Below are 14,996 nucleotides of genomic sequence, written 5' to 3'. Positions count from 1 at the left end.
ATTCAATGCTGCTGCTACAACATATCTAAACCGAGCTTTTATTTTTACACACTTGGATTTACATTGTATTGATTTAATTGGAGTTAACATTGAATTTTAAAGTTGGCATGTGCGTTCTATTTTCCAGAGCGCACACAATTCCACTGGTCTGTGTTTATTCTTAAAAAAAGCTACATCAATTATAGACTATAGATAATAGACAATAAGGTTTATTAGTACATTTCTTGTGAATTACAATTGCGTCAAAACAGTGGTAGAATTTAGATGTAATGAGTGTCAAGATTACATTTATACTTCCAATTTAAGAATTCATCACTTGTATGGAAAGAATGGTGAAGAAACCATCTTCTTAGCTCTCTTCACATGGCATCACAACTGTTCTGAGATTTGAGACATTCAGACAGGGCGTTATAAAGCTTGGATTTCATCTATGATGACATCTCTGAATACAGTACCATTCTGTGTATAGGTAGAATAAAACCTACAGCCCAGAGGGTGTTGTGTGTGTTCAGATCTCTACCCCTAATTACATTCTATTGTATGCATACATTGTCACATGAAGTATGTTTAGCTCAACTATAAGGCTCTGTGTATGATAGCTGGGACAGTTTTAACATGTAAGTACGCGTTTGACGGTTGGTTGTAAGTGTATCAAGCTGAGAGAAATATGATCTGACAAAAAATGATCATTTCATAATTTTAACCCTTTTGATACCATCCCATTTCGACCTCCACCGGAACTATCACAGCTGACGAACGATGTCTTTCTTAGGGGAAATTGATCTACCGACTCAAAAAACCAGTTTGCTTATGCAACGTAAATTGGATATTACTTCGGAATCATAAAAAAAAACTTTTGCATTGTCAACAGTATGTGTGACAAAAAGGTTTACAAACAATAGGACATTAGTTGTAAATAACGTTGTTGTGATTATGATCTGTGACCTAATGTTTTCCGTAATTTTTATGACGAATGACAATAAAAGGTTGGCTATCAGTAGAGTAATTGTCAGTTAACAGTAATATTCATGTGATAGTGCAGACTATCTCCACATAAATCACTCTGATAGTGTAGACTATCACAGTGATTTATGTGAAGATACAGACAGGTCGGGATAATGGTGCACCAATCTCGCAGAGGTCCAGGCGGTCACAGTGGCGAGTATCTGTGTGAGTTTCCTAACAGCAGCTGTCACTTATTGTTTACTCAGGGAAACCTGACCTTTCCTAAACAGTTTGAGAAAATTGTAAAATGGTCTAAATGCGATTTATCTTTACTCGTTACAAATTAGGTATTAAAACCGTGTTCACCCGAAGAATATTCTTTGAGAGAAACAATAAAAATATTAAAGTTTCAATATCAATCGAGTGCGAATATGAACTAAAACTAATTAATAATTAGTCACAGGCGACCAATATTACATTGAATGTTGATAAATTTATATCAAATTTAATCTATAAAATGACATTCGTGAACGATATATTCAAACAAATAAAGGTTCTAAAATTATGTATCAAACTATTTTGAGCTTACATAAATACAACTCTTTAAATGTGGACCATAAAGTTAATTACTTAGAAAAAATTAAATTGTTAAAAGCTTGTATTAACTGTATTAATGTTAAAAATAAAGATGTGTTATTTAAAACCCGAGTCTTATGTTGACAAATCTAAACAATATGAAAAACTAGCTGTTCCCCGCGGCTTCGCACGCTTTTTGTAAGCTTTGCTCGTGTATGAGCACTTCTGGTTCAAGAGAATTATATTGTCAACGCCGATGTAGAGTTTACCTTGTTGACACTATCAAGAAAATCTGCCAAAAGTGTATGTTTATAGCCATTGTACACGTACATGTACTTAATAATAAAGTGGTCTAACATTCAAGCTATAAGGCCAAACAGAAATTCATTTGAAAGACAAATATCCATAAAAACTTAGCGCCTTCACATAGTGTGTGGTTATTATACACAACTATCTCTTAATTGTAGTTTACAATGTGCAGGCGCTTTGATATATTATATTTTGCAGCGCCTCCTGGTGGTGAGTTACATCAATGGGCATAGCATATAAACGTTCTAGGTAGAAAAATACATATATGACCGTAGACGTAGACAAATCTTCATAATGATCGGTCAAATAGTTTCTGAGTCTATAAAGGACAAACACACAAACATTCATTTATATATAGATTTGGAAATTATGAGATATTTTCTGGATTTCACTATCCAATGTAATTTTGAGATGTATGAGTATTTGAAAAAGGAAGGTATGAATCAAAATACAACTATCCAAAAATGACTGTAAATATCTATAGTTACGATGTTTTAGAAAATATTCCAACTTACAAAAGTACCCCTAATCAACAACCATTCAAATTGAGAAGCATATTCCTTATGGTTTTACATTATATGTAGTTACAAATGTAGCAAATCGTTATATTAAAAACTGAGTGTGTTATTTTTCATTTTTTTTAACTTGAATCGCTTTAAACTTATCAAGTCCAAATAACTTTAATGGTCAGCATTAGGCAGACGTAAATATGATATTGCAACCGTTATGGGGCTGACAGCACTGTCTGCAATAGTCTAGACAAGTTTCATATCGGTCAGTTAAATTTGGCAATTATATAATTTAATAGGAACCCTAGTGTAATTATTCTTTCCAAATCAGTTATATGCTGTTATCTGTTGTTTACCGCAGTAGTAATTAGTGCCGAACGACAACCAAACTTCGCCTTTATCAGTTACCCTTGCGGGCGGGCAGACAACGGTTAGGTCGTGGTAAACTAGTCTCTTGTGTGCGATGACTGCGTCTTGTGCTCTACGGCTGGGAAAAAATCAAGGAATCCTTTTCTCAAATCCCTGGCCGTTAATTCAAGCGACAACTCTCGCCTGGAGCAGTGAAAGTAACAGTAGGTCTACAAGGTACGGACATGGCTAACGGTCGTGTAGGTGATCTAACTAAAAAACAGTTACTTGAAGCTATCTAGCTATTAAGGATTACCTTTAAATTTGATCAATTAAGGTCACTGCTCTGCAAGAGAAGCCCTTCGAGGAGAAGTGATCTTTTTAAAGTTGAAGATTAAGATTATGTCGGACAAGCTGGTATACTTCTAGGCGAAAAATTAAATTTTTAAAGGACTAAAATTTGATCTGTACTCTGATTGTAAACACAGGAAGTTTGGTGTAGACACGTTGGACGTTGGTGGCCGATTGTGGGTGAAGACATTTCGGCCGAAACCGCAACACTATTATTCCTAATACACGAATGACGAGAATGTCCTGTACATAATGTCGCAGGTGAGGACACTAAAGGGCGCGGGATTCGTCGTTCACAATGAGTTTCCTCATGAAATTCGTGAACAACGGTAGAAGTTAGTTGCTGTGAGATTGAGAGAGTCAGTGGACAGCGCAGAATGCCTCTCACATTTAACCAACTCACACCATTGAGAGGGTGCGTTTCGCCTGGGAAGATTGATGACGGTAGCCAAAGACTCAAGGAACTGCTGGGTCGTAACTTCTCCGACTTCCTAGAAGACTGCAAGAGGGACAGCATCGCGCTGGAACACTCGCACCAGAAGCAGAGACAGGAATACAAAGAGCAAGGGAATCATTAGCCGATACCGGAGGGTGGCGTGAGTGCGACCGACGTGAGCAGGGGTCAGTGAGGAGGTCACGGCAATTGCATACCCCGGATGAAGCAGCAAGCCAACATTAGCATTAAGAGGATCCGGTGGAATCCACTGTGGATTCGGTGGAGCGACAGAAGAATGAACAATGTTGGCTTTTAATGTATGTGGTATAAAAAGTAAGGTGAGTGACGTTATATTTAATAAAATGATTAGTAATTACGATGTAATTAATGTTTTAGAATCTTTTATGACAAATATTTTATTTCAAACCATTTAACAAATTATATAATTCACTTTCTTCATGTAACAAGAGTAGCTAATGTTGGTCGTTATAATGGTGGATTAATTATTTTATTTAGATATTTAGATGTGATGTATCCAAGTAGAAAACTATAAATTGGCATAAATCAATACTGGTAGAAAAATATTAAGAAAAACATTCTTCCACTTTATTTAAATTGTAATACTTAGGAAACAATGTTTCGTACAGTAGAAGAAGTAGCACATTTAATTTGTAATTTAATTATTTTTAAAGACTTAAATGCTCAGATTGGACTTAAACAAAATTTTAACATATGAAATGTTCAGATTGACTAATTGTAGTTTACATTAAGTAGGAAAGTGGGAATTTAAGAGACGTACTTGGGTATGCTTTTAACAAGTTCCTTACCTTGGGGACTGCATTTTCAAGAAAAATCGACCATGGCTAAATTTGTAATCAATTCAATTTGGCGTAATTTAATTGTTTGTAATATAGCCCCTCTGAGTGTCAATTCTACTACTAGATCTATTATTAGCTACAGTGCTCAGTTATGGGGCTTTACAGAATATGACGCAATAGAATAGGTTCAGAGAACTTGTAATATTTCTAAAAAGTAAATTCTAAAAGGTAAAACATTAATTATAACAGGGTATGTCTTCTTTAGTCATCAGCTTGTTTTTTCTTCCAGTTATAGCGTAAGTTTGTTTTAATTTTACTGTGATTACAGTGTTTTACTATGAGGTATGAGTATGTGTATAGAAACACCTTATCCAAATACAGGGAGGCTGTAATCAAAATACATTATTATTTGGTTTTATTTTATTTGGATAAAGATTATTTGTTCAATTTGAATTGTTTTGTTTAGCGAGTTTTTATCTATCAAAGTGTATAGGTGCTGTTCTATTCACTGTTAAAAAAGTTTTCTTTAACAATGTTTACTTTCAGAACCAGATAGATTTAAACTTGAAAATACTTTTTTATCGAATAAACCGATTTCTTCAGGTGTATTCTTATACTGATTTCAAGAGAGCCCTTAAATGAAAGTAAGCAGAATTTTTAACTCTAAAGGTCGGAATAGTGTACGAGGACTTCCACTTTTAAAGACAATTAGGGTTTAAAATATTAGAGTACTTAATTTTTGAGTTTTTAACAGCTATTTGTAGGAATCTCGAATTAACAACCCCCCTGAAGATATCCAAAACAGTTGACGTCGAAGGAAGTGAAAAGGAACTCTTTAAAACGATGTAGTTTTAGATATCTGACTCCCCTAAACTAGGCACCTTGTAATAGTAACGCTTGCTTAGAAATAAGCGATCGTAGGTTGCACCACAGAGATAACGGCTCACTTAGCCAACTATTAGGTTTAAAATATGAACTTGAGGATGTAGGAGTCTCTATTAAACCTGTACCTATAATCAATTGAGTAAGTTAATTATGCTAAAATAAATATTTAGAGTCCTTTTACTACTTTTCACAAATATGCCTAACAGATTTACCGGCTGTGGAGAAGATGCCCGGTGAAGACATGGACATGCAGATAGACGAGAGCCCTCCCATCGACCGGCGTTGGAGACCTACCCGGTTGTGTGTCCTCGTGGTCGCAATAGTCATCCTAGTTATCTTATTGTACTGGGGCTTGCACAACGACTCACCAATAGGAATCAGTCCCAGCCATGTCAGTGTATTCCTGGACAACAGCGGACCATACAGCCTCACTGTTGGCTCGGATATGAACGTGGTTCAGGAACTAGACCAGGGGAAGACGAGGGTGGAGATCTCCGTCAGAGAACTTTTGGAAAACAAGACAAAAGGACCTGTCAGAATAGTCCGCTCTGACGGCGAAAGGTAAGTAAACGATCGGAGGGTTTCCAATTATCCTGTAGGGTTCACTTCTGGCTGGTTTATACCTTCCAGTTCAACCTAGACTGGGTACTTAAAAAACCGGTGTGTCATTTAAATCTGGGCAACCTTATGGATGTCCAGGAGCAGGCCCAAAATACTTTCTCGTGGATTTCGACAGGAAGTGGGCCCTACCCATAACCTTACCCATCCAGAATATGCATCTTCCGGAAGCAGCGTAAAAGGTTCAATTAGGATTAAGTGCAATTTCTCAGTGTCTTGTCTATGGACAAATAAATTACAAGACAGTTTTATAGTATGTTTTGGATTGCATGTACGAAGTAACAAAAGAGAAACAAAAGGGCCGTCAGGATAGTCCTTTAATGATAATCAGATATTACTGCAAGATGTAAGTACAACAGTGACAGGCTTGTTACTATAGTCAAGATCAAACTCTTGGGAGTGCTTCTTGGGGCTTACAGAAAGATTATCAGTAAGAATGAAGAGGGTGGTTATATTCGGAAGGATTAAAAGAGACTTTGGGGGAATTTGAAAACTTCAATGCCGAAAGATATTGTGGATAAGGACACGAAGGAGCAGTACAAAGTTAGAAGGGAGATTCTTAAAAAGCTTCAAGAGGACAATTTTAAGATAAAGGTGCTACAGTTGGTTGCAAGCGCAGGATATCCTTTCTAATAGGGGGACTGAGTTGTTAAATGATTAAAGGCCGGTATCGACAGTGCGAGGCTGCTCGCTGCGAATGCCTCGTGGCGAATGCTCGGCTTTGCCTCGGACTGTGGATACGGAGTTGCTCGCTATGAGGCGTTTGCGTCGCACAATGTGAAGTATATGCTTGTCGGTTTTAGAGCAGTGCTCAAATTAAGGTGCCTCGCTCCGAGCTGTGCGTCAATTGGATACCTGCGCTGTCTGCCTCGCACCGTACAAGACACAATTCTTCACTGCAAACCAACAAACCTCCACAACGAAACTGTCATCATGGATAATCATGAAATGATCAGACAATTAGTGAAGTATTATGAAACCAAACGTTTACTGTGGGACTCAAAACACCCTGAATATTATAATAAAAACAAGAGAGAAGGCTTGTGGCGCGAAATATCGCAGTCAATGATAACCGATTTCGATTAATTTTTTGACCCACCAACGGGGTTTACGTCGCTTTTTCTGTTGATTTTTTCCTAATAATCGTCGCTATCACAATAAAAGCAGCGGCAGCAACTTGCGCATTTCTAAAAAAAAAAACCACCCGACTGTCTTCACTACTAAATGCGGGTGGTTCGCGTGCTCGCAGCGAGCATTCGTGGTTACAAACTAGCTGCTAGCTGAAGAGCTCACCCTGATGGCAGATGGCACGAGGCATTCGAAGCGAGCAGCCTCGCACTGTCAATACCGGCCTTAAGGATGCGATGGAGACAGTGGAGGAAAAGATGGTGGCGTGACCCGGTGATTTGGCAGACAATGGAACGGCTTATATTTAAAGGGTTGTTAGAGCTATTGAATGCATTGTAGACGAAAGGAAGGAACGTATTTTTCTAGGAGGAGAAATATACGAGTATGTTGTGTGTTCACAAAATTTCTGTGGTTTGGAACAGTCTATATAGTATAAAATATAAATACATTCATAAGTTACACCTATGTACAATTTTTATAATAAAAATCAATACATCTGTACTTGTAGTATAACCTAAACTACATATAGGCTACAGTTAAGATTTTTCACGTTAGAAATTCAAGGGAATGGCAGTGATCCAGAAACACCTTCAAAATGGTTAAGACATATTTCAGAGACCGAGAGGTGGAGTTAAAATTTATAAAATCCAGGATGGGAAAGGCAAAAATCGGGGGTGCCTTTCTGTGGAGTTGCGAAATGAGGACGCTGAGTTGCTTGTGTTTAAGGACGGTTTACTGGTGCTGGTATCAAGATGTGATAGTAGTTTCAAACGGTTTCATGAGGATAGTGATGTTGATGGCAGGAAGGATTCTCAATTGGTGTGAAGAGGGATAATAAAGATATCGTTGGTCAAATCTGTTTACTGTGTAAGGAAACGCTAAACAATAACAACTTCCGAAAGTGTGTTTGGGGAATGCTAGTTTTAGAGGAGGAGAGGAAGTGAAGTGACAGAATTTAAATGGAATGTTTTAAATTACACAAATCTTGATGAAGAGTTTAAGAGATTTTCAAGGGTAACCGGATTTATGAGAACAAAGCAGCCATATAAGGAGACATTAAATTTTAGCGTTTACTTGAGGGATACACTAGAATGTTGCATAACACAGCGTGAAAAGTGGCAATGAACATCTTTTAGGGTGTAAGAGTAAAGGGAATGGTGTAGTATAGTAGGATATTGAGGGGAGGTTTGTGGTCCATGTTAGGAGGAAGTATATTACAGAGTGTCTGAGTTGGGATGGACTAAGTCCGATAAAAGGAGGGAGACACGACTTTTGGCCGGAGCGATGTGAAGATAATTAGGGATTAATTAGGATCACTAGTGACACACTACAAGCAAGACTTGTGAATTGAGCGTCATTTGGTTTGATGGTTGAGGTTGGATGAGTATGATATGGATAACAAGAATCAAGAATCAACGTTCTGGGCTACAAACTAAATTGACTGTAAGAAATATGATGTGTGTGGGCCGGCAATAATGCTGGTATTAATGAAGATACATCTGCCGTGGATGAAGAGAAGTATAAATTTTTTTGAGGTCTATAATGAATGCTTCAAACAAGATGGCACTGACGTTTGACGTGTGATGTGGGCACTGGGCAGAAGCGAAAATTAAGAAGGTGATATATGAAATGGAGGAAGGTAATGGATTAGTGAATATTGAGATGAGTGGAAAGTAGTAGATCTGGACTAATTTAGAAATAGTTAGGAGAACGTATAGAAGAGTGTTTTGACGTGAAAGAGATTGAACAACCGTTGACTGTAACTATAAAGTAGTGAGAAATAAATAGTTTCCCATAGAATAAACTTAAATCAAGAAGAGGTGTTACTTGAGCCTTTTTGAAATATTAAACCTTAATTACAAATGTCATAGTTTTGTATTTGTTTAATGGCAATACGATAATTTGAGCGAATTTGTAGCTCAAAAATTGGTAATGTTGAATTTGGGTAGAGGCTATGCATAGAAAACAACTTTCTCGTGTGTAATTTAAAATTACAAATCATAAAATATATTTAAGTATTGTTTGGCAAATTCTAAACATGCTCAAAAATTGTTTTAATTTACTAATTTAAAAGTTCTAAATTTTATTGTTTGCTACTGATGCTATAAATTATAACATTTGAAGCGTAGCACAAAATAATTTCGTTGATCAGTGGTATTCAAACTGTGATTATAAATAGATTTTGCATTATTATGGTCTATAGAAGAAACTGCTGAATCCGAACTGTTGGCACAGGTATGATGTACGGCTCAGCTATGAACCAAGTGCTAGTAAGAGTAGACTCACAAGGCTGGATGAGATTATACCTAGCACTGAGAATATCTTCTTCATAGAGACTCGCTGTGGAACTGCCAAAGAGTTGGAAAAATACACCGTGGACTCTGGGGTAACATTCACCTATCACAATCACAAACAGATACATTTCATGACGTCTTTTTAATGGTAGGAACAGTATTCAGTACATCATTTTACGACTCGAACGGCGTTGAAACATCCTCCAACCAAATACGAATTTTGAACAATTTCGGGTTCGCTGTGGAAAGTCATCTTTGGCAACATATTTTGGTATAATCTTGTTGGTTGAAGACCACTACAGCGAGGCCAAATTCTTTAAGACTTAAGTTACGCTAGAAACTTTTGACGTACGAGTTTTTTGTAATTTTCGTAATTTGAACCGCAAAACTGTTATAACCACATGCATGACACTGTCCGCGTACGCTTAAGAATTAAGAGTATTATTTCTTTTATAGTGTTTTGAGTTGTTTGTTGCTTTGTAAAGTTCTTAAACTTATTCAAACAACGTACATTAATGTTGACAATTCTCAAACACAATATTTTAAAACCAATGTGATAGTGGTTCTTAGATAACCCAATTCAAATAATTGTTGTACGCATTAAATTTAAAGAAACAGTGTAATTTAACTACATGTTTGAAGAGAATACAGTTAGAATTTATGAGAGCAAATAATTTCGATTTTTTTTATTTTGTATGTTCTTGACAGGAGCCATATTAGAGTACAATTAATCATGTCAATTCTGAAAGATCTCGTCTCACCCCTTTGTACGTCATTGTAAACAAGCATGTAACCGTTTTCCATTTCTCTGTAGGTTGTGTTAAATGCTCGGCAAATCTGTGCCATCGAATCCACCGCTCGCCTAAACCCATCAAGGCCAGTATACCTCCTGCACACCTGCCCACTGGACGACAACTTCCCTTCCAAGTCACCCGAGTATGTCCGACAGCTCCTCACATACAACAACGTCCACGTGGTGATGCTAGATCTGGCGGAACTTTTCATGAGGTCCATCGTGGAAGAACTGTACTTCAACTCGAGGTTCGAGGAGAGTCGACATCCGGTGGAGCACGTCAGTGATGTGATAAGGCTCCTTGTCCTTTGGCGTTTCGGTGGCACCTACATGGACATCGATGTCGTCAGCATCAGGTGAGACTACCCTACAATGGGATTTCCAAACACTAACATGACCTTATCTATTTTTGCAATAGGCGGCTGAAGAAACTGGAAACCAAATAAACCAAAATGAGTTCATCATCTTGTGTTTTCAATTTTGCAACAGCTAACATCGGTTCTCCACTCCTGATCTACAACCCGAGCGCTTGTTATATCTCCAAATCACAGTACGCTTATAGACGTATCTAGGTTTGCTATAAACTGCAGAAGAACTGGATATCAACTATATTAATAGGTGTACATGAAAAGTTGAACTAACATTGCATCAGGTGTGCTCAACTTCACACCAATCCAAATCTTAATTTGCCCTAATCCAAGACAGAACATGACCTTAACTTGTACTGCTATAGGCCATTGGGTGAACTGGGCACTAACTAAGCCGCCTGGCAGAACGAGTTTACCAACGCCTCAGGAGTCCTCAACTTCACACTAATCGAACCATTAACTTTCCTTAATCCGAGACGTTACCTAGTTCTGCTACAGGCCATTGGATGAACTAGGCATGAACTACGCGTACTGGCAGGACGAGTTTACCATCGCCTCAGGAGTTCTCAACTTCAAACCAATCGAACCATTAACTTTCCTTAATCCGCGTCCTTATCTGGTTATGCTACAGGCCATTGGATGAACTGGGCACTAACCACGCCGGCTGGCAGGACGAGTTTACCATCGCCACAGGAGTTCTCAACTTCAAACCAATCGAACCATTAACTTTCCTTAATCCGCGTCCTTATCTGGTTCTGGTACAGGCCATTGGATGAACTAGGCACTAACTCCGCCGGCTGGAAGGACGAGTTTACCATGGGCTTAAGAATCCTCAACTTCACACCAATCGAACCATTAACTTTCCTCAATCCGCGTCCTTATTTGGTTCTGCTACAGGCCATTGGATGAACTAGCCACCAACTACGCCGGCTGACTGGACAAATTTACCATCGCCTCAGGAGTCCTCAACTTCTCACCAGTCGAATCCTTAATTATCCTTAATCTGAGACCTTACCTAGTTCTGCTACAGGCCATTGGATGAACTGGGCACTAACTACGCCGGGTGGCAGGACGAGTTTACCATCGCTTCAGGAGTCCTCAACTTCGCACCAAACGGCTTCGGGCATCATATCCTGACCGAATGTTTGTTCGATCTCCGGGACAACTTCGAGCCCCATGAGTGGTCAACCAATGGACCTCTTCTCATCACCAAGACAATCATGAGGCTATGTGGAATCACTTATGGAGGGGTTAGTAAAAAATATTGTAATAATCTGCTACTTATAGCATTTCATGTAACATTTTCTCCGTAGCTGCTAGACTTTAATCCTTTAGATGATCAAGAGATTAATAAGTTTCCGTGGCTCAGATGGGAACAATATTTTTCTAGCGTGTACCATATACAGGTTCTTTTTGGGGGTTGCTAATAATGGGTAAACATGTTTGTGGAGTATTTTCGTTGTAATTAAAGGCCACGTAGGCTGATGCAGAAGGTTGTGCTCGAGTAGTGGCTTACCAGGCCATATCTTACGGTTCTATTTTATCAGTCACCCTAATACATTGAGACAATAATAACTCAGAGGTGATTTCGTAAAGTATTACTTCAATTCCCTGTTCCAGTTAATGTAGCTTCGCATCTCGACAGGTTTGATTGTTCGAAATGCCTAAGAGCGTGAAATTAAGATTAGCTTAGGTGTTCATTTGGGTGAAGTAAATAAAAAGATTCCATACCAACAGTACTACAGAAATTAAACAATTACGTGTTCTAGCAATGGGCAAGGTAAATGCTGTTCTGTATCTAAATTAAATCTTATTGATATCGTTCTCATGATGCAATCAGAAGTGTTCGAATATGACTGTATAAAAGTCTTGTCTATGCAGTAGCTCAGGATCTGGAATCATCTGAAAGGATCTCATCGTCTTAGTCACCCAACCCGCACATACATGTATGTCATCTCCATCAAGTATCCTGAGCGAAGGATTTGTTCTTATGTCGTTTACTCATGGAGTCCTCTCTCCTACACGAGTTTATCATATTAATGCTTTGCGAAGTAATGCAGAGATCGCTCGTTCATTAGTGCTTTTATTTTACGATAGGTCCGATGGACCATCTAAAAAGTGCTCACTGGCTTTGTTCTGCAATGCATTACGAAACATGTTATCGTACAGCTCTATCACTTAGCGTGGAATCATATCATGTAATGATAATAAGTCTTAATTAACTATTAGAGTAATAAGGCATTTTGTTTCGTTTCTTAGTCACAGATGTTAATCGAAAGCAATAATTAGATTTATTTCTTAACCTACTCTTACAACAAACCTAGCCTTCTCTAATTGTCAGCTCTAGGCTAATAGGCTTCAGGCAGCAAAGCTATAGGTGTATGCAAACGTCAATAATAAAAATTGTCAGCTTGTATATGAGCCGAAAAATGACTATTAAAAAAATATTCTATGCAATAGAAAAATTTAAAATATCAAAATAAATGTCCTTCTTTTTAAAGTTATTAAGGAAATAAAATGTAAACCTTCGAATATAATAAAATTAAAAACTAATATCTGTTTATATGCTGAATTACAAATAGTACAGATTAGAGATTTGTTGCAATTATTCAAGTTAAAATTAAACTAAATAAAAAGGAATATTTTGTGAGCAATATTAGACAAGTTTGCAGAGTAACACTTCTTCTCCGTGTTAGGTTTTCAAGAATATTTTTCCTCAGCTTCTAATCTCAATCACATAGGTTGACCCCTAATTTGTCTAAAATACATCTAATACTTTTATCCAAATTTGTCTTTATAGTAAAAATTTAACTATTATACCCTTACGAATAAAAAAAATGAGGTACTGTATTAAAATTACCTCAAGGTCTAAAGAATTGTAATAATATTTAACGATTGTTTTCGCTGGTATTCTGTATTTAATGCATATTTCGTCTAGAGATTGTGTTATAAAGGTTGCAGACTAGGTATTTCAGTATCTTTCCCTTTTCATTCGATTAACACAAAATAGTCATATCAACAAAATTCTTGAAAATAATTATTTGTTTTGGTGGATATGGTTGTAAACATTCTGTATACAATCGTAGATAAAGTACGTACTTTACACCAATCATATACCTCAAAGGCCATGTAGAAGCAAGCTGCACTGACCATGGCTGATGCCGTTATTCGCTTCAACAATGTATTATCCAGAGTAGTTTGGGTGTGATGATACATGTTCGTAATCGGTTATGTATATTCTTCATGATATGTTTAATTGATTGAATCTAATCTTTTAAATTTCCTCTCATTTTCAGGAACGAATCAGTAGAAAATGTCGCGAGTTTACCGACTACCCCATACCGGTGTTCTATCCCATCTACTACACCCAGTGGCAGCTGTTCTTCGACGAGAAGCAGACCAAGCGAGTGCTCAACTTGCTGAACGACACCTATGTGGTTCACCTCTGGAATAAGATGAGTAGCCAAAGGACGATAAGGGTGGGATCGGGGCAGGCGTATGGCATACTGGCTGCCAAGTACTGTCCCAAGGCCTACAGAAATTGTGGAGTCAACTTCTAGTCGGGAGGCGAGAAGTCGAAGAAGAGCTTTGAGTTTGATGATGATTGACTTTCCACTCGGAGGTCGATGACAGATTGACAAAGGTGCACGGGAAGAAATATGGAGGCGAAATATACCTTACAGATGAGCCAAGCGGTCTGAGCAAGCGAGCCGGCAGGCCACCTGATGGGTGGGCGGGGGATAGGGACGCCTTCTCCAAGAACATGGAGCTTTCCCTTAGAGCCCATCCTTCGACATTTCTCGTGACCCAAGACGCAAGAACTGGAATATTTACTGATTTATTTCGTTGTCTTGTGGTTATATAGAAATAAAAGGGGTTCCGACAGCCCTGTGCAATTAAATCAATCACAGAATGACAGCGCCTAGGCGAGGTCAATGTTACGTGATTGGCTAGTACAACCTTGGCCGCACGCTTAGATCCCTTGGCCCATATGTACGACGATAATGGCTGGAGAATACGATTAACTCAGGCTGTTGCGGTTAGTTATGAACGCACAAGAGAATTGAGCCTTTCTGAAAATGTACAAGTATCTTATTTATTACTAATTTTATTTTAATATATAAATGTTTTATTTACTTGTGTTGGAAAATTTATCATTGGAACCTTATTAATCGTAAGCTGAAATTTAATAAACATATACAACGCAGTTTCGAACAGAACTTTGTTGTTCAATAGAGGAAGTATAGATAACTGTTTGATATGAATTTTAATTGATATGCTCCTGTATGCCAACATGCTCGTGGAGTTCCGGCCCGACCCACTCAGACTTTTCCGGTTTATCTCCGTGCAATCTCAGATGTACCCATCCACTGCGACCGGCCTGGGCCGGTGATGGTCCGCCCTTGCTACGTCATCACCATCATGGCGCCACATGCGATAGGATTAATACAAGTTTTTTTTATATTAGGATCGTGTGAGACTTCGAAAATAATTGTTAAAACGTCTTTGAATCAACTTCAAAAGCTGGTTCCTATGCAATTATCTCATGATGAATGTTGAAAAAACTATTTTTTCAATTCCATACAAATAATTCAAGGAATGGTACAACCACCTTCCC

At 38.0% G+C, this 14,996-nt stretch overlaps 1 protein-coding gene across 1 annotated transcript; it reads left to right on the top strand.

Moving 5' to 3' along the window:
• Positions 1-1,010: 1,010 nt before the first annotated feature.
• Positions 1,011-14,514, top strand: LOC124360035 (lactosylceramide 4-alpha-galactosyltransferase-like). Its single transcript, XM_046813285.1, has 6 exons — positions 1,011-1,170; positions 5,384-5,738; positions 9,159-9,309; positions 10,032-10,366; positions 11,409-11,628; positions 13,675-14,514. Exons 1-6 carry the CDS (start codon positions 1,119-1,121, stop codon positions 13,936-13,938), a joined length of 1,377 nt encoding a protein of 458 aa, XP_046669241.1. The 5' UTR covers positions 1,011-1,118; the 3' UTR covers positions 13,939-14,514.
• The last annotated feature ends 482 nt before the right edge of the window (positions 14,515-14,996 follow it).

The sequence above is a fragment of the Homalodisca vitripennis genome, chromosome 4, assembly GCF_021130785.1.
Source record: "Homalodisca vitripennis isolate AUS2020 chromosome 4, UT_GWSS_2.1, whole genome shotgun sequence".
Taxonomy (NCBI): domain Eukaryota; kingdom Metazoa; phylum Arthropoda; class Insecta; order Hemiptera; family Cicadellidae; genus Homalodisca; species Homalodisca vitripennis.
Note: the sequence above shows the minus strand (reverse complement) of the source record. Positions and strands in the feature narration are given on the sequence as shown.